General features: G+C 32.0%; 1 protein-coding gene across 1 annotated transcript; it reads left to right on the top strand.

Annotated features, from left to right (window-relative positions):
* Positions 1-11596: 11596 nt before the first annotated feature.
* Positions 11597-18602, top strand: LOC120083648 (beta-galactosidase 8-like). The gene is made up of 20 exons (XM_039039483.1): positions 11597-11757; positions 11961-12137; positions 12228-12323; positions 12569-12681; positions 12820-12886; positions 12993-13085; positions 13272-13415; positions 13544-13632; positions 13720-13825; positions 13944-14031; positions 14269-14387; positions 15385-15546; positions 15698-15900; positions 15985-16094; positions 16194-16303; positions 16477-16590; positions 17031-17132; positions 17335-17543; positions 17757-18090; positions 18192-18602. The coding sequence occupies exons 2-20, from the start codon at positions 11970-11972 to the stop codon at positions 18297-18299; spliced, it is 2535 nt and encodes an 844-aa protein (XP_038895411.1). The 5' UTR covers positions 11597-11757; positions 11961-11969; the 3' UTR covers positions 18300-18602.
* The last annotated feature ends 390 nt before the right edge of the window (positions 18603-18992 follow it).

The raw sequence follows: 18992 nt of genomic DNA, 5'->3' as shown, positions 1-18992 counted from the left end.
AGGTAGAGATTTTAAAAGAGCACTAGTGGATGTGGATGTTGAACCAATTAATGCAATTTTGTTTGGTTAAGGCAGTAAAGTTTTATAGATGTTTTGCATGGAAAGGTGGTGGTGGTTTAAAGGGTCATTTAATGATGTTCTCTTGCATGCTCTCTTCATTTTAACTTTGGCACACAAATGCTTGCTGAATTTCAGTTCAAGATTTATCTTTAGCTGACAAATGTTTGCTAGGTTTCAAAGTTTTTTAGTCAACTTGCTGAGATTTTTTTGTATGGTAATTAGTTGAATCCTTCAATTTTATAGATATATATCGAGAATCAAAGAAACTGATTGGAACCATTACAAACTATAAGGAGTTAATGGATGAAACAAAAAAATTTAAAGGTATAATTGTAACAATTTTCTTTTGTTCCTAGCACATATACATGCCACTCGAGTTAAGTTCTAATTGGTCATGGATGGAGTAGTCCATTTATCTTATAAAAAGTGTGAAGTATCTTGATTTTTTCAATGTGTGATTCTTAACATGCTCCCTCAAGATGGTACCCCATTCACGATTCTCACCATTCTTGATCGAATCACAATATATTTTTATTGGATTGAATACTTGTTTGGGTTTTATAGGCTATGATATCATGTTCGATAGTATGGGTTGGGTTCCATCTCAAAACCAATTGACAATGAGTGGAGTAGCTCATCTATCTTATAAGAAGTTTGAGGTCCTTTGATTTCTCCAAGGTGGGGTTCTCAACGGTATCGATTAAAATCTTAAAGTAATAATTGTATCAATTAAAATCTAGAATCATTTTTGTGAGTGTATCAATTTATACTTTTTATTATGATTCGTTTGCATAAATATTGCGTGAAAGTTATAATTTTTATTAGATCTTGAATTTTTATGAACTTATTTTCATTTTCAGCAATTCATGGAAAGATGAATCGAGGAAAAACTTACGAATAGACCAGCTACAAGAAAAGACCTCATGATTGTCAATATGGGACCCCTTATCACATAGGTCTGTCAAGGTATCTGTATGGGTAGGAATCAGTAAAGGTATACCATTAATAGGTATCCACCATTCCTGTCTTGAATGAAATATATCATATATCTGTCTTAGTACTCAGTCTGTAAACTAAAGGTAGAATTCTTGACTTAGTATACGTATTGGTTTTTAGACCAGAGTGGGACTTGAAGAAAGAAAAAGATCAATCTCCATCTGTCAAGGAGAAGACATGGTACCTCAACCAGCTGAGGGCCCATATTACCTGCCTAACCCCTCGCTCCAAGGGACCGTAGATCGGAAAGCACTTTCTTAATCACCACATTCATCCAAAAGAGAAGGGGCCTCTGTATTTGCATGACCCCTACAAATTTGACTCCATCTACATAATTAAACCCTTAAAAATTTTCACAAATGAATCAATTTAAATTTTCATTTAGTATTTTCCTTAATAAAAATCCATGCATCAATTTTGATAGTCCATTTTTGTTAACCCAACATTTGAATAAGTCTACACACTTATAAAAACTGATGAATACACAATTTTTCATAGAGATACTTTAGTAAAAGGTTCAAATCGATTTACTTATAACAATTTTAGAAATTTAATGGATACAATTGTAAGTCTCTACACGATGTTATTCGAATGGAATTTGTAAAAGGCTGTAAATTTATATTATGAAAATTTAAGGTTTGGATTAATACAATTACTAGTTCATTATTTCAATTGATACAACTCATAAAGTTTAAGATATAAATTGATTTTTTTCTATTATTTTTAAATTCAATAACATATGAGATAAAATGATTCAAACCTCTGAATTCTCTTGACATAAAAGTCCTCCGAATTCTCTTGACATAAAAGTCAAACTAAAATTATATTCAAACGTTAATAATCTCATACATAACTCTAACCAAATTAATTTAATATGAGTATAGTTTAACTGACAAAGGGAAGAACATAATTTATCTCGTGATTTAGGTAATTATTATAAAATTAAAAAAATAACTAAATTAAGGTGGGAAGATCGTGTGGTATCAAGTACATGGTATTTTCAGAATACACGTCCGGTGATTGGACCGTTGTCTGTGGGCCCACTTCAACCCGCCGACAAATTCTTTACCGACAAAAAAAAAAAGGGGAAATACATATAATTTTGAATTTTTTACAAAGGACACGACCAAAAAGCCGCATAATATGAAAATCGAGACCCTCACGTGTAAATTTTTATGGCTACTATTATAGTATTAAATTTTCATTAATGCCAATAATTTTATGTTTGTATAGTTTTGACATGGGACGTTAAAGATAAATTAATATTTCTATTATATAGTACAAAAATTTACAAAATATAAAAAATAAACCACAAAAAATCGTTAGTATAACTATAATATAAATAATAGACATATTTTAAAATTATAAAATCTTTATTTATTAATTTAAATTTAGTTTCTAAATTTTTAATTTTCATAATTCCTCCAGAAATATCTATTCCAAGCAACATTTCATCGATATTTCCATAAAATTAAGAATGACATTTTTGTTGACATCAACATTTTAAACCTTGGCTAGTACTACAAGAAAACACCCATTTTCCGACACTTTAAATCGTCGAAAAATGGTAAGAAACGTGTCGGGAGATCCAGCCTCGACGACGGACTTGTCGTTGGGAGTTTGGTTGGGATATGTCCGTCGGGAGTTCTTTAAGCTCCCAACCGCTGGTAAGCTGTCAGGAGTTCAATTTTAGAAATTCAAAATCTGAATTTGAACTCCCGACGGGTTACTTGCAGTCAGGAGATATAGAAACTACCAACGTTTGGAGATAATCATTTTTTTAAATTTTTAATTTTTTTTATTTGATCTGAATAACCTAAAATATATAACATTATTAAGCAACTCAAAAATATTCACATAAGAAAACAAACAAACAAAGTTGATAATATCTTTTATTACACAAAATAGAGAAAAGTTGGGAAAATGATCTACAAAAGAAATATGTTTTCACAAATACATAGAAGAAAGAATTCTCAACAACATCTCCAACATAGCATCTCCAACAATATTTCCAACATCATCTCTAAAGAACATCCTCAAAACAAAGAAAATCATATAATCCTACAAAACAAAAAAATGAATAAAATCTTAAAAAACAAAGAAATCAACACACTTCCAAGACTACATGTTCTCAACCTGAATCCTCCACAAACACACAAAGACCATAAATTAAACCCCAAAAGAATAACTAATCTCAACCCATCCCAAACAACACTCAAAATTCATAAACTTTCACAATCAAATAAAAGTCATTAGATGAATCTTATAATCCTACAAAACGAAGAAAATGAACACACTTCCGGGACTACATATTTCAACCTGAAACATCCACAAACACATAAAAATCACAAGTTGAACTCCAAAAGAAACAAAAAATTCATAAATTCATAAACTTCCACAAACATTCAAAATTCATAAACTTTCAAACAACTCATCCCAACTCATCCTACACATCCCACACAACATTCAAAATTCATAAACTTCCACAAACAAACAAAAAATTCCAAGTTGAACTCCAAAACAAGTATACCAATCTCAACAACCCACCCCACACAACATTCAAAATTCATAAACTTCTACAAACAAACAAAAAAATCCAAGTTGAATTTCAAAACAAGTGTAACCAGTCTCAACCCACTCCACACTATATTTAAATTTCATAAACATCCACAAATACACAATAACTCCATAAAACACATCAAAATCTAGTTGTTTGGCTATCATAACTGTAGAATAGAATGCATACAATTTGATTCAAATAATGCACATATCAAAATAAATCTGCTTGTTAGTCAGTTCAAATCACTTACATGTATTGTTTTTGCACATAAATCGCAAAAGAATGCACACAATTCAATAATAGCATTAAACACGTTCTTTGGTAGGTATGCTCGAATACCTATAGGGAGCAGTTTATGAAACGAAACATGATAGTCATGTGTTTTCAGTCCCGATATTTTTCTATCTTTATCATTCACACATCGTGATATATTAGATACGAATCCATCGAGAAATTTTACTAATTTCAAAAACTTACAAAACGCAATCCGTTCACTATTAGTTAATGTGTACGCTGCATGTGGCTTTACAAATATGTTATCGACCTTTTCTTATCTTCAAATCTTGTAGGTCTAACCAAATGTTTGTTGTATTCTTCGTTTTTCTTTCAATATTTAACAATGTGCCTACCAAGTTGTTGCATATATTTTTTTCAATATGCATTACATCCAATTTATTCCGTAATAATAGCCTGGACCAATATGGAAATTGGAAAAAAAAAATACTTTTCTTAGTCCTATTTAGAATTCATTTTCTTTTCTTATCTTGCTTCGATGGATGTTTTCTAAGGACGGGAAAATTCAACATATTTATTTGTTGTAACATCTCTTCTCCATGCATTACAACTGGCGGTGGTCATGTTCAATTTTTCCATCATGTTGCCTAATTCTACACCAACTATGATTTTGTGGGAGATAACGTCGATGTCCCATGAATGCTATTTTCCCTCTTATCCCGAAAAACGATTTATCTTCTTTGCATATGGGATATGCTTGATAACCTTTTGTACTCCACCCAGATAAGTCACGACGCAAGGAGGTCATTAATAGTCCATAATAAGGTCGCATATAGTTCAAAAAACTTACCAGTAACACAATCATAAGTTCGCACACCAATAGTCCATAATTCTTTCCAGGAGATTTTGGACCAGATATGAGCAAAGACATGAAGAAGTTTGTCTAATTTATGCATTTTCAAGGTCGCAAATTATAAGGGATTAACACCACAAGCCACATGAAGTACTCATATTTCCAAACAGATTACACCCATCTGAAGCTGCAAGTAAACATCAATTTCCTTTCCAGGAGATTTTGGTCCACATATGAGCAAAAACATGAAGAATTTTATCTAATTTATGCATTTCCAAGGTCGCGAATTATAAGGGATTAACACCACAAGCCACACAAAGTACTAATATTTTCAAACAGATTACACCCATCTGAAGCTAATCATAAATGAACATTTTCGATGATCTAAAGCAAAATGAAAAAATTCACGATCAAAATGTTTCCACCCCTCTGTATCAGCTGGATGTCGTAACACATCCTCCGTTTCAGCCCACTTATCTTTATATCATCTCATGTCAGAAGCACCTTCTATTGATGCCAATAATCACTTTAATCTCGGTATCAATGAAAAATGACGTAATATCTTATGTGAGATTTTTTTTTTTACTTTTGCCATCATAAACTTTGTACCAAGACTCACCACAAACTGGGCATTGTTGTAAGTCGCATATTCTTTCCAATACAATATACGATCGTATTTGCACGCATGAATAGACTCATAACCTAGGCCTAAGTCACGCAATTTTTGCTTAGCTTCATAAAAGGAAGTAGGTATAGCGGTGTCGGCTGGAAACGCTACTTTTAACAATTTTAACAACATGTCAAACGATTTGTTACTCCAATCGTTTAGAACTTTGATAAGCATCAACTTCACTAAAAAGTTCAAGGACGAAAATTGCAAACAACCAGAGTATAGTTCATTACGTGTTTCAACCATTAAATTCTCAAATAAGTTTGTGGTATCTCTTTCTTGACCATTAAAGGACATTTCATTCTCGATCCCTTCTTCATTTGCGTCTTCGTTTTCAATTGGAACTTGTAGATCATTTATAAGATTCAACATTTCATTTTCTTCAATAACATTACACTCTATTTTAGTTTCTTCATCATTATGTATTAAAAAAGTTGTATGTCTTTCAAAATTTCTAGATAAGTTGACTAGCTCTCCGTGATATACTCATTCATAGTATGAGGGGGATATTTCATATGTTAATAAACGTCACTCCACAACCTCTAATTACTCCCACATTGAATTCATACAATTCTTGCATGGGCATTTTGTTCGTCTGAAATCATTAACATGAAACTTAGCCACATCTAAAAATTGGGATACTCCTTCTCTATATTAGACCGACAACTTATTTCTAAGTTTGATCCATTATTTATTCATCCTTAAAAATAAATCTTTTCTGACCTAACTTGTAATCTAAAATAAATTATAACCTATGTTGTGTACATAATGAATGGTGGTTCATTCACATGAATGTTTTCACATATATTTTCATAAAATCAAGAAATTTTAATCCTATATTAGGGTTCAATAAAATGAAAAATAGAGCAATCAGAAGTCACTACCTTAACATATTCATATCCAACACAAGAAAAAATATACAATGTCCAACATTTGACACACATTAAACACAATTAATTAATAGAGGACAAATTATAAGTTATAGTCTACTAGTCTAGTAGATATCTCAATTTTAAAAAGTATCTCATAGAACTTTAAATTTTCAATTTTACATATGATAAGTCTTTGACATATTGGATGTTTTTAATAATTAAAAACTTGTAAAATTAAAAAAAAATGATGATATAGTTAATTGTTTATTTTGTATACAATTGAAAATTCAAGTATTATCCAATAGATGCACAATTGAAAATTCTAGTGTTTCAAAAATACCTAAAATCAAATTCAAAAGAAGATGTATCAACTAGAAAAAAAGTTAAGCAATTTTTCGAAGATTTAAAACCTAGATGAACATGTAATATAGATTTCAGTTCCACTGTACCCTTCTAATTAATAGCGTATACGACAGTAACTTGGCCCGAACAAAAAATCAACAGAATATGATAAAAAAAAGGCAGAGTTCGAAGCATTTTTTAAACATAAAAATAAATTCTCTTACAAACATAATAATAGATTTTCAAACATAAGAACTCAAAACCATGAAAAATTTCAAGAAAAAAAAAAAGAAAAGAAATAGTGGATGGGTGACTTATTAGTGGACGACGGATGATGGACGACAGACAAATGGATGCCTTACCGGTGGACGACAGACGAACGAACTCTCCAGCAGCGTGCTTTTCCGTCTATGATGATCTGCTAGGGTTAGGATGAAGAAGGTAGATCTGGGATTTGCCTTCAAAATGGGGTTTTAAAACCCGTCTCCTGATGGCTATCGTGAGCCGTCAAGAGTTGTTGATGGATTATTTAAATCGTCGGGAGTTTGGTCAGTGTTAGCTTCCATCTCTCAAACTTCCCGTCTATTGTGCACCCGTCCAGAGATTGAACCAATCTCCTGACGACTTATATATGGCATCGATAGTTATTAATAACTCCTGACGCTACCATTACGTAGTCGGGAGAGATTGATATATCTCCTGATAGTTGTTTTAGACGTCGGTAGAGTCTCTTTTTCTTGTAGTGTAGGATGATTGTTATAAAAAAATGAGAATTTAAAATTTATACGTTCTTTTTTATGGTGCATTTACCAATTCGTTTGGAATTGATGGTGCAATTATAATTGAATTGCAGTATAAAGGAAATAATCAAATTATCTTTCATGGTATTTGAAATCGAAATACTTAATCTTTAAAGTAAATATATCAACATAATGAATGTATCTCAAGATAATTTATATAACATAATGAATATAGCTTAACAATAGTTCATACATATTCTTTATGAGATCGAGATGTATTCAAACACCTAGGCCTCCACATTTATTGTACTAAAAAGGAACGTTTTCAAATATAGGAAAATAGACCCATTTATTTATAAAATATAATAAAATGTCACCATCTATTAAATACTGATAAATAATAATATCGCACATATTGATAGATGTCTATCACTGTTTATCACTATAGACAATGACATTTTGCTATATTTGAAAATATTTTAAGTAGTTTTGTCATTTAAAACAAGTACCCTATTAAAAGATATTTTTCTTTGAAAAGTATTATATTAAAAGTATTAAACATTTATAAAATGTCTAAATCAATTAAATTATACTTTAATCGGATATTGAATTATAGGTTTGGCATCTAAATTTGTAGTGTCACATGGGATTAACCCAACCTTGTTGATTTTTTAAAGTATTTTCTTATTTAAAATACTTCTATCTATCAAACCCAGACGCAAAATACCAAATGCCAATACCTAACCCTAACACAAAATGTTACTTCCCATCTAACTCAACAAAAAATAACAATAAGATCATCTAATAATCAGAGAAACCAAACATATTAGGGAGCTTTATTTTTTTTTTAAAAAAAGAAAAATACAAACTTTATTCCAAAACACACAAATACATAACCCTATTGATAAACCAACTTTCGAAAGTTGGACAACAACGATGATGACGACAAGCAAAATGTGGGAGAGGCAAGATAGCAACTCAACGCGAACAAGATATTGTTGTTAGTGATGACAATGGAATCAGACAAATAAGATATAGGAATCGGCTATACCCGTGACTCAACGTTAATAAGATGAAGATATTGCAATCAATGATGATAGGAGAATAGACATTTAATCCTAAAACTAGGATTAGTATTATCATCATTGATACAACTTCAGTTTGGTTTGAGTTGAATTAACCAAACCTAAATAACTTCAAACTACAAATTGAACCGAAAACTCAATTTTGCGAAAAACCAAATTCAACAACAAAAAAAAAAAAACTTGAATTAAGTTCTTTAGATTATTTGAATACTCATAAGTATAATTGCAATTAGAGTTTGAAAGTAATTGTATTTAATAGAGGATGATCAAAGGAAATCATCGATATATCGATCGATTAATTTTATATTGTCAACGTAACTCTACTAGTAGGATGATTAAACGCTTGAAGACGATACCGAATCTCGAGCTTAATATAGTAGGTGTATTTTTTTATCATACATAAAATCAACATGGCAACCTAATATCAAATATGTGATCACAATATTTGGACAAGCTGTTAACGTTTTTTTAAGCAACTTTATTGGATAATTGACTAATCCAATCAACTATTTTCTCCTTCTTTTTCTTTTTTTCTTCTTCTTCTTAGAAAATTATGTTCCATGTGTTGATAGAAAAAAATTCAATATCTATGGAATATATATATATACATATATATATATTTCTCTTTGGGTGTACAAGAAGAAATTTTTTTAAAAAGACATAGATGTATATACTTTTAAAATATCTCTTAATAATTGATGATTGAAATTTCTTAATTTTTCTTTTTCATGATTGCCTCACAATTAAATATTTAGTCCCCTTTTGGCATACCTTAGCAAACAAAATGAAATTACTCTACTTTTCAATTTTAGTATTTTATTATTTTCTTCTCTTTTTTATTTAAAGAAATAATAGATTTCTTCTATTTTTTAGGTAAAGAAAATAATATACATAAATTTTAAACAATAGTTTTTTTTTTTTTTTTTGGTTAAACTTTGATTTTGGTTACTACCACAAAATTTTAATTTTTAAATTGATAAAAAAGTAATGTGATATCATTTATCATCTTACGGTGAGATTATTTATCACTGTAAATCTTATATTCTAAAGTATCCGATATTGTATTTTTTTAAAAATAAACAGCGAACATTGTGTAGGAAATTTTTAAGATTTTTTTTTTCCTGAAAAATGTTGTACTATTGAAAATATTTGAAATTTAGGATTTTTTTTTTTTAAGCAATAACTTAAATGTTTCTTTTTACTTTGTTTTTTCCGGCAGTAATTTTGAAACAATAAAATTGAAGACACGCTAAAATTATATTTTCAACATATAACTTTTACTTTCCTCAAAAACAAAAAAAAAAAAAGAAGAAGAAAAGAAAAGAACACAAAAAATTCTAGTCAAATACCTCTATGCTTTATCCAAAACACAATCCTTTTCTAATTTTCAATGTTTAAAATATTGTTAAAATATATAATATAAAAAAAATCAAAATCAACCGTTTTTTTTCCAAAGGGGAAAAGTTTAGTATACAAAATATGTTTTTTTGTTTAAAAGAATTAAAATACATAGATGTAGAATCTCTAATTTGATAAAATAAGGTTAAATTATATATATACATACTCCAAACCAATGATTGGTTTACTACGAATAACTCACTAGTAACAATGAGAGTTATAAAATCCAGGAAGTTATGAATTCATAGGATTTACAGTGTAAGAAGTTGAAAAGATATAATTTTTTTATAGTGGGATCTACCAACTCTTGAACCAAACAAGCAGTGAAGTTCACAAGTCCTTCTCAACTGCTTGGTCCAAACACACTCTTAAAAGTTTCATTGCAACTTAAAGTTTAAAATTTATTTTAAAACAACCCAACAATTTTTTATCCTTAAATTTATAGACTAAAAAGTTTGTATATACTCATGTGTGAATAAAACTAAACAAATACATGAATAATAATAATAATAAAGATGCATGACGTACCTGCAAACTATACATACTGTCATCTTCTTCATTTTAACCTTACACTCCCAATTTTCTATTCTTTCGTTTATGTTTTCCCTTCAACTCTAATGACTAATCCCCTAAATTACTTCCTATAGTGTTTACATTTGTCCACTTAAGCAACAAATAAACATAAACAAACTTTTTCGTCTATGAATTCAAGTGCAAAAAGTCTTCCATAATCTTCAAGGGTTGTTTTGAAAAGAAAAAGAAAAAGCTTCCAACTCAAGGGATAAACTGAAAACATTTTAGGATACATATTTAGGGGAGAAATTGGGTGGGGTTAGAGTGAGATTCTTAATCCCATCGTGGCGCCACAACTTATTAATATATATCAATTTTATGACTTATTAATTTTTAATACTCTCGACCCATGACTAAACAACTTCATTACTTGTCCCAAATGTCCCATTAAAATTTTGGGTATAACTGAAACCTAACCTTATAAATAATTAAAGTTAAAATATCATCTTCGTTGTTGTACTTTGAAATTTGTTCAGTTTTGGTATATATACTTTCAAATGTCTAATATTAGATTTTGTACCTTTAATAAATCTTAAATTTAACATGTACTTCGAGGTTATAGTTCTTGGAATAATATTTACATAATATATTTCTTGCTGGAAAATTATCAATATTTAATTAATTTAGAGGGACAAAATTTACCATTTTTTTAAAGTACATAATCTAAAATTGAACAAATAAAAAGGATAGAGACCAAAGTGATATTTTAAGAAATAATTAAGGACAAATTGTAAAAATCACTCATGAAATATCAGTATTTGCAATTACATCCTTAAAATTTTAACTTTAATTTTGAGAATTTTGAGTCTAATTGTAAATACTTATAAAAATTGAACCCCAAAATGATATAAATTGAATCCTCAAACTTATAGAATTATAATCTACAATTATGTTCGTTTGGAGATCACTTTTTATGATAGAAAGTTTAAGGGTATAATTGTAATTAGGATAAATTTTTTATTTTTTATTTTTTTAATTTTGCAAATTGTCTAATAATTAAATATCACACGATAGGTTAAGAAGTCCCTTCCCTCCACAATTCCATATGGATAAGAAGTCAAAATTCTAGCTTAATTAAGTCTCACAACAAACCACGTGGCAGAGATCAACCGGTAACCACACAACAAATTCCATAGACTCGTCCGCACTAGATTCGCCCTTAATCACACTATGAAGTACCTTTCTTTCTTTCTCCCGCGTCCTCTCTATAATAAACAGGAACAGATTATTACAGAATATGGCAGTGAAAAACAATGGAGTGATACCCAAAATCTTCACATTAGAGAGAGAAAAACTCGAATATAGAGAGAGAAAGCAAGAACAAGAACAAGAAGACGTGTTTTGCTTCATCTTTGAACTTCAAAGCATCCAGAGGTAGCGTGTTTTCCTTTCTTTTTGTAGATTAGTTTGCTTCACGCTAATACTACTCTTTGTTATGCTAAACGGCGAACAACATTTTGTGTTGATGGAACTTTTTTGTGTGTGTTTGTTAATGGAAGTTGATTTTAAGCGAGTTCGGAAATGGAAATTTACTACCTCTGGATGATTTTGTGAATTTTTTTCTCGTTTTGGATTAGATTTGAGCAATGAGGGGAGTTCGATTTGCGGTGGTGGTTGTTTTCTTAGTTCTTGGTGTTCTAGACTCGTTTTCGCTTGCTGCTAATGTTACATACGATCATCGCGCGTTGGTGATTGATGGCAAGCGAAGAGTCTTGGTTTCTGGATCCATACACTACCCTCGCAGTACTCCCGAGGTTCGTTTCCTTTGTTCTCGGCACTTTGATGTTGTTCTTGCTCGGAGGATTTTTATATCTGAATCGGTTTGTGGTTTTTGGAATTTTCAGATGTGGCCGGGGATTATTCAGAAATCTAAGGATGGAGGTTTGGATGTGATTGAGACTTATGTGTTTTGGAATCTACATGAACCTGTTCGAAACAAGGTACATTCTTGCGAATTCATCGATTCAAGAGCTAGCGACGTCTTCGTTCTTAAAAATTCGGAGAGAGTTGTTTAAAGTTGAGTTGTGGTTTTCATCTCTTGAAAAAGCTGAATGATGGATGGAACTTGTCTTCTGTTTATCATCTTTTCCGTCTTCTTACGCTTTCTTGTCTACCAGAAAGTGGGCAGTTATTACTCATTTTTATATGATTAGTTTATAAAATGTTGCGATTTCTTAATCAACAGTATGACTTCGGGGGAAGAAAGGATTTAGTTAAATTCATAAAGCTGGTAGGAGCTGCTGGTTTATATGTACACGTACGAATTGGTCCTTATGTGTGTGCGGAATGGAATTACGGGTACTTTTATTCTCAATTCTTAAATTTCTTTCCATTTCTGTTCTCTCTTGGTTTTCTTTCCCCCTTCCTCTTTTGTGTAATGGCAATGACATCTTTCAATTTCATTGGCCCCTCGGAAACTGTTTGATGTAAAAACAGGGGTTTTCCAGTTTGGTTGCATTTCGTACCTGGCATTAAGTTTCGGACAGATAATGAACCATTCAAGGTTAATTATTAGTTATTACTTTACCATTTCGGCACTCTACTTTTTGCTGCCCAAGTGATTTTGTTTATCCACATATTAAGAAAAAAAAACCAATGATTCTGTATAGGCTGAAATGAAGCGGTTTACGGCCAAGATTGTTGATGTATTGAAGCAGGAGAAATTATATGCTTCCCAGGGTGGACCAGTTATTTTATCTCAGGTGGATTTCTTGTATTTTGTTCAGTTTCTCCTGTTCCCCCTCTCCATTTGAATAGATATGGAAGTGTATATATTCCAATTACAATTTCTGGTTTTTGCTCCCATATGTCCTGTTACGGTGCCTCGGGAACTTGAATAAAATGGATGTTGAAGTTTAATGAAATGATTGTTTTTCTTTTAAAACCAGATTGAAAATGAATATGGAAACGTTCAGTCTTCTTTTGGGTCTGCTGCTAAATCTTATGTCCAATGGGCCGCAACCATGGCTACATCTTTGAACACGGGAGTTCCTTGGGTTATGTGCAACCAACCTGATGCCCCCGATCCTATTGTGAGAAATCTTTCCTTATCTTGACCATAGATTATTCACGACAAATCAAATACGGTCTAGTTATAAATTGCAACTATTCCAAATATGAATTGTTTATAATTTTCCCGTGCTTCTTATTTGGCTCGCAGATTAACACTTGCAATGGATTTTACTGTGATCAATTCACTCCAAATTCTAAGAATAAGCCCAAACTGTGGACCGAGAACTGGAGTGGATGGTAGACTGTCCATTTTCATTGTATCACGTGATTTCTTTGTTACTCCCGAGTCATTTTGCCTTGACAATTTAGATTATTTTATCCTAGGTTTCTTTCCTTCGGTGGAGCCTTGCCATACAGACCCGTTGAAGATCTTGCATTTGCTGTGACACGCTTTTACCAGAATGGTGGAACTTTACAGAATTACTACATGGTACTCACTTGTGATGTACTCATTGTGGTTGACAGAATAATCGATTTCTTTACGCTTTCTTGAAAAGTATGAACCCGTGATAAATGATATCAGTTTTGCTTTATTTTCTCTTGTACAGTACCATGGTGGGACAAACTTTGGCAGGACTACTGGTGGACCGTTTATTGCTACTAGTTATGATTATGATGCCCCTATCGATGAGTATGGTATGGAACTATTTTTTCGGGATCCTTGTTCCTTAATTGATTGGTTTTAATGATCTTGGAAATATCCTCAGGACTTCGCTATTATATCTTGAAATTGTGATGGATGGTTGTCGAACTTGTACTCAAGTTGTGACCTCCAATCATAATAATGGAAAAAAAAAATTGATATGAATACACGATCATCCAAATTCATTACAACCGACGGATCTTTTATGCGATAGTTGTTCTATTGCACAGGACTGGTTAGGCAACCTAAGTGGGGTCACTTAAGGGATGTCCATAAAACTATAAAGATGTGCGAAGAAGCATTAGTGAGCACAGAACCTGCAGTTAGTTCTCTTGGTAAAAACTTGGAGGTTAGTTGTTCCGATAACTGTTTATTCTTGTTCGAGTGGATAAATTCCGTGCTTTTTTCTAATTCCATGTAGAATTCACGATATGTCTTAGAAAGTGAATTATATCAGGATTCTAAGCATGGCTTAACTTAGCATAACTATAACCCTTTGATCTCTCGATCGTCCCCTACTCTTACGGCAAGTCTTATGGACTCTCTGGTACAGTCCCTGAAAACACTGTAATCCAAGGAGATTCGACTCATACTCAAAGTAGTGGCAGTGTTTTCTAAGGTTTATGTTCGATCTATTGTTCGTTTAATCTTTCTATTAATGATCGTTTATAAAACAACTTTAAAGTTTTTAATCCCTTTTATGGGATATGATTGTAATTCCAGCGACAGATCATAACAGAGCTTTGAAGTTCTGAAAAAAAGGGAAAAAAAGTCTTAACAAAAACTATAATTAATCGGTACTAATCAAGAAAAATCTTCAAAGGTTTCTTGGCTAGTCATATTACACCCGAAGTGTGATTGTGCAGTTAACAACTCTGCTCTTTTGATCTTAAAACTATCAAAAGCTGACTCAGTACAATAATACGTGATGAAATCCAGAAGTCTTGTTAGGTGCCATCAAAGCCCACATTGGTTGAGGAAGGGAGTGATCTATGATATATAAGTGAGGGACTATCATATTATTGTTGAAATTCCTTTTAGTAGGGGAAAGAATTGTAACTGGACGTCATAATATACGAAATAGGCAAATAGCTAGTATTTCTGGCTTTAGTTTAACATGCAACCTGGCGAAAATATGCAGCAGAATATATGACAAAGAAGAATCAGAGAAACTACTTGTAGAAATTGCCAATTTAGTAGCGTAGGAAAAGTTGTCCCAATCACAATTGTAAAATGTGCTATGCTCTAACCTTCAATAATCAAATTCTTTCATGTGCTATGTTTTTTTAAAAAAATTAAGACTCTAAAAGACGGTTTTAAGATGTGTCTGTACTTTTTAATTTCAGGCGACAGTTTATAAGTCCGGTTCTCAATGTTCTGCTTTTCTTGCCAACGTGGATACTCAATCTGATGCGACGGTGACTTTCAATGGTAACTCATATCATTTGCCAGCATGGTCCGTTAGCATCTTGCCAGACTGCAAGAATGTGGTGCTCAATACTGCAAAGGTTGAAACTATAATTCTATCTATCGTTTGTGACCTATGATTTGGTACTCTTGTCAAGTGATAATATATATTTATTAATTCTGTTTCTTCTTTTGTTTTCTCTTACTTGGCCTAATAGTTGTATGAATGAAGTATACCTCATTTTGTGACAGATTAATTCGGTAACAACGAGGCCATCCTTTTCAAATCAACCTTTGAAAGTTGATGTCAGTAATTCTGAAGCATTCGACTCCGGTTGGAGTTGGATAGACGAACCAGTAGGTATCTCAAAGAATAATTCTTTTGTGAAACCTGGACTGTCAGAGCAAATAAACACTACAGCAGATAAAAGCGATTACTTGTGGTATTCTTTAAGGTATGTATTATATTGATTATTAAATCTTCAGTTTCTTTGTTGTAAAAAATATTTTTGCAAACTTTTGCTACTACCATTTGGCAGTACTGATATAAAAGGCGACGAACCTTTCCTTGACAATGGATCTGAAACAGTCCTCCATGTGGATTCCCTTGGCCATGCACTTCATGTTTTCATTAATAAAAAACTTGCAGGTGATTGGAATTAAGTTTTTATATCTGTGCATTTCAATGACTTTGTTCCTGCGTTGTTGCAATGGCTGATTTGTGAGTGCTGTTTGAATCACTTTGTAGGAAGTGGAAAAGGTAGTGGCGACAATTCTAAGGTTTCTTTGGATATCCCCATCACACTGGTATCTGGGAGAAATACAATTGATCTGCTGAGTTTGACAGTAGGACTTCAGGTTCTGGTCCACTTTATAAAATTTTTTGCTGGCATTTATCTTAGAGAAGTTATTGCCTGCATCTAAAAAACTTAATAGCTGGGCGAATTTCTTTTGTTGGATGAAAAATTCTAATATTTGTATTGTGATTAGAAATATTTTCAACTGACAAAATCTATAATGCAATCTATCAGAATTATGGAGCTTTTTTTGAGCTGAGAGGTGCAGGGGTCACAGGTCCTGTAAAACTGGAAAGCCAAAAGAACAACATAACTGTTGATCTCTCATCGGAACAATGGACGTATCAGGTTGGTTTCTTCAAACATCCAGGAGTTGAATTGTCTAATACGGAAAGGAGGAAAAAAAAAAAGATTGCTTATACTGCTACCACAGTTGTGGTTTCATAGTTTATTTAATTTCTATGAAACACAGACATGAATATCGGATACGGCGTTATATCAATTTCTAAAAAAATTATGAATCAAACATGTTGAGGATACTAAATGCATATAATGCCAAATTAATGACAATAGTACAAAAAAAGCAACAATTAGATGAGTTGCTTTTTAAACGTTGCCCATTCATGTATTTGGAAGGGGACACGCGTATCTGATATGAAATCGATATTGATTCTCTACCTCATAGTTTAATTCGTTGTATTATGTCTTTAGTCCATTTTTTCTTTTTAGGTTTCTTTAATACGATTTGATGCTATAATTTCACCTTTGTTTTGTTTCTGTGATGGCAGATCGGACTTCAAGGTGAAGATTTAGGTCTATGGAGTGGAAGTTCTTCACAATGGCTTTCACAACCTAGCTTGCCTAAGAATAAGCCTTTGACGTGGTACAAGGTATGCTAATTATTGCATGTTATAAATCAATAAGAATATGAAAATTCGGAGATGGTTCCCATTACATTTTGAGAACTTAGGATGGTTAGGGCATCAATCTTACATTTACTTCCAAGAGGATGAAAAAACACTAAATGCTGTTAGATTGAACTATTAGTATTGGCGTTCTTGACACTGACAAGTACAATATATGTTGTTCCAGACCACATTTGATGCCCCTGCTGGTAGTGACCCAGTTGCTCTAGACTTCACAGGGTTTGGAAAGGGTGAGGCATGGATTAATGGACAAAGTATTGGCCGTTATTGGCCCTCATACACTGCTTCAGGTCAATGTTCTGCATATTGCAGTTACAAAGGAGCTTACAGCGCAAACAAATGCCTTAAAAACTGTGGCAAACCCTCCCAAACTTTGTAAGTTGTTAGATGTTATAATATTAGACTTATTTTCACCCACCAGCTTAAGCTTTTGGATCAATCGGTGATGTAACATGGTATCAGAGTAGATGGTCTAGAAGATTTTGTGTTCTTTGTTATTTCCTTCTTATCAGCTTAAGCTTTTGAGTCAATTTTTAATTTAATAGAGTTACTTCAAAAGTTCATACACCTCATCTTCCTGATTCTCAGATACCATGTACCGCAATCATGGTTGAAACCAACCGGCAACACCCTAGTACTTTTCGAGGAAACTGGCAGCGATCCAACTCGATTATCGTTTGCATCGAAACAATTCGGATCTTTATGTTCTCATGTATCTGAGTCACATCCACCTCCTGTAGAGATGTGGAGCTCTGACTCAAAACTACAAAAATCAGGACCTGTACTCTCTCTAGAGTGCCCATCACCCAATCAAGTCATTTCTTCTATAAAATTTGCAAGTTTTGGCACTCCTCTTGGAACTTGTGGGAGCTTTAGCCATGGCAAATGCAGCAGCCAAAATGCACTCTCCATTGTACAAAAGGTCTTTTATATTACCTGATGATACACAATGGAATCTCATGATTTTTCTTTGCATATTTTAGAATTGGATTTTACTGATCGATACTTATTACTTATCTACAGGCTTGCATTGGATCAAAAAGTTGTAGTGTTGACGTTTCGATTAAAGCGTTCGGCGATCCTTGTAGAGGAAAAACAAAGAGCTTAGCTGTGGAAGCCTCTTGTCAATAACAAGGTATACTTAGGTGAATTTGAAACATTATGTCTAATTCCTTGTATAACTAAAGGAAGAGAGACAACTAAAAGAAAAGAAAAAAAGAAAAATAGTAAAAGGAAGAAAGAAAAGGAGACTTGAAGAGGGGCGGAAAAAGGAAAAAAGATCACAATTTGGTGGATTATTTCTTGCAAAAGGAAAATAAAAGCCATCATACTTGATCAAACTGTATAACAATAAAGGTGACTTGGAGTTCTGTACTTCATCTATAATTGTTTTTATTATTATAATTATGTTAAAAAAGCTTAAATTAGTTGCTAGTAGGCCCTATCTTTAAAAATGCCTAGTAAATCTATAAACTTTAAATTCCATCTCTAATCTAATATATCCTTGACCTATTCATTATTATTATTATTATTATTATATATATTTTAAAGATGAAGTGACCAAATAGATTTACAATTGAATTGTATCTAAAAAATATGATTAGTAAAAAATGTTGAATAGATCAAAGGTCTATTAAATACGAAATTAGAAATTCTAAGATCTATTAAAAATGAAATCGAAAATTTAAGGATTTATTATTATTAATTTGACATTTGGTAGGAAGATTTGAACCTGAGAGTAAATTTTAAAAAATGCCGAGCACACATTTCAGTTTCAATTTGCAAACATGACAATAAATGTACCGACATAGAATAGTATTCTCA

Source organism: Benincasa hispida, chromosome 8 (genome assembly GCF_009727055.1).
Source record: "Benincasa hispida cultivar B227 chromosome 8, ASM972705v1, whole genome shotgun sequence".
In the NCBI taxonomy this organism is placed as follows: domain Eukaryota; kingdom Viridiplantae; phylum Streptophyta; class Magnoliopsida; order Cucurbitales; family Cucurbitaceae; genus Benincasa; species Benincasa hispida.
Note: the sequence above shows the minus strand (reverse complement) of the source record. Positions and strands in the feature narration are given on the sequence as shown.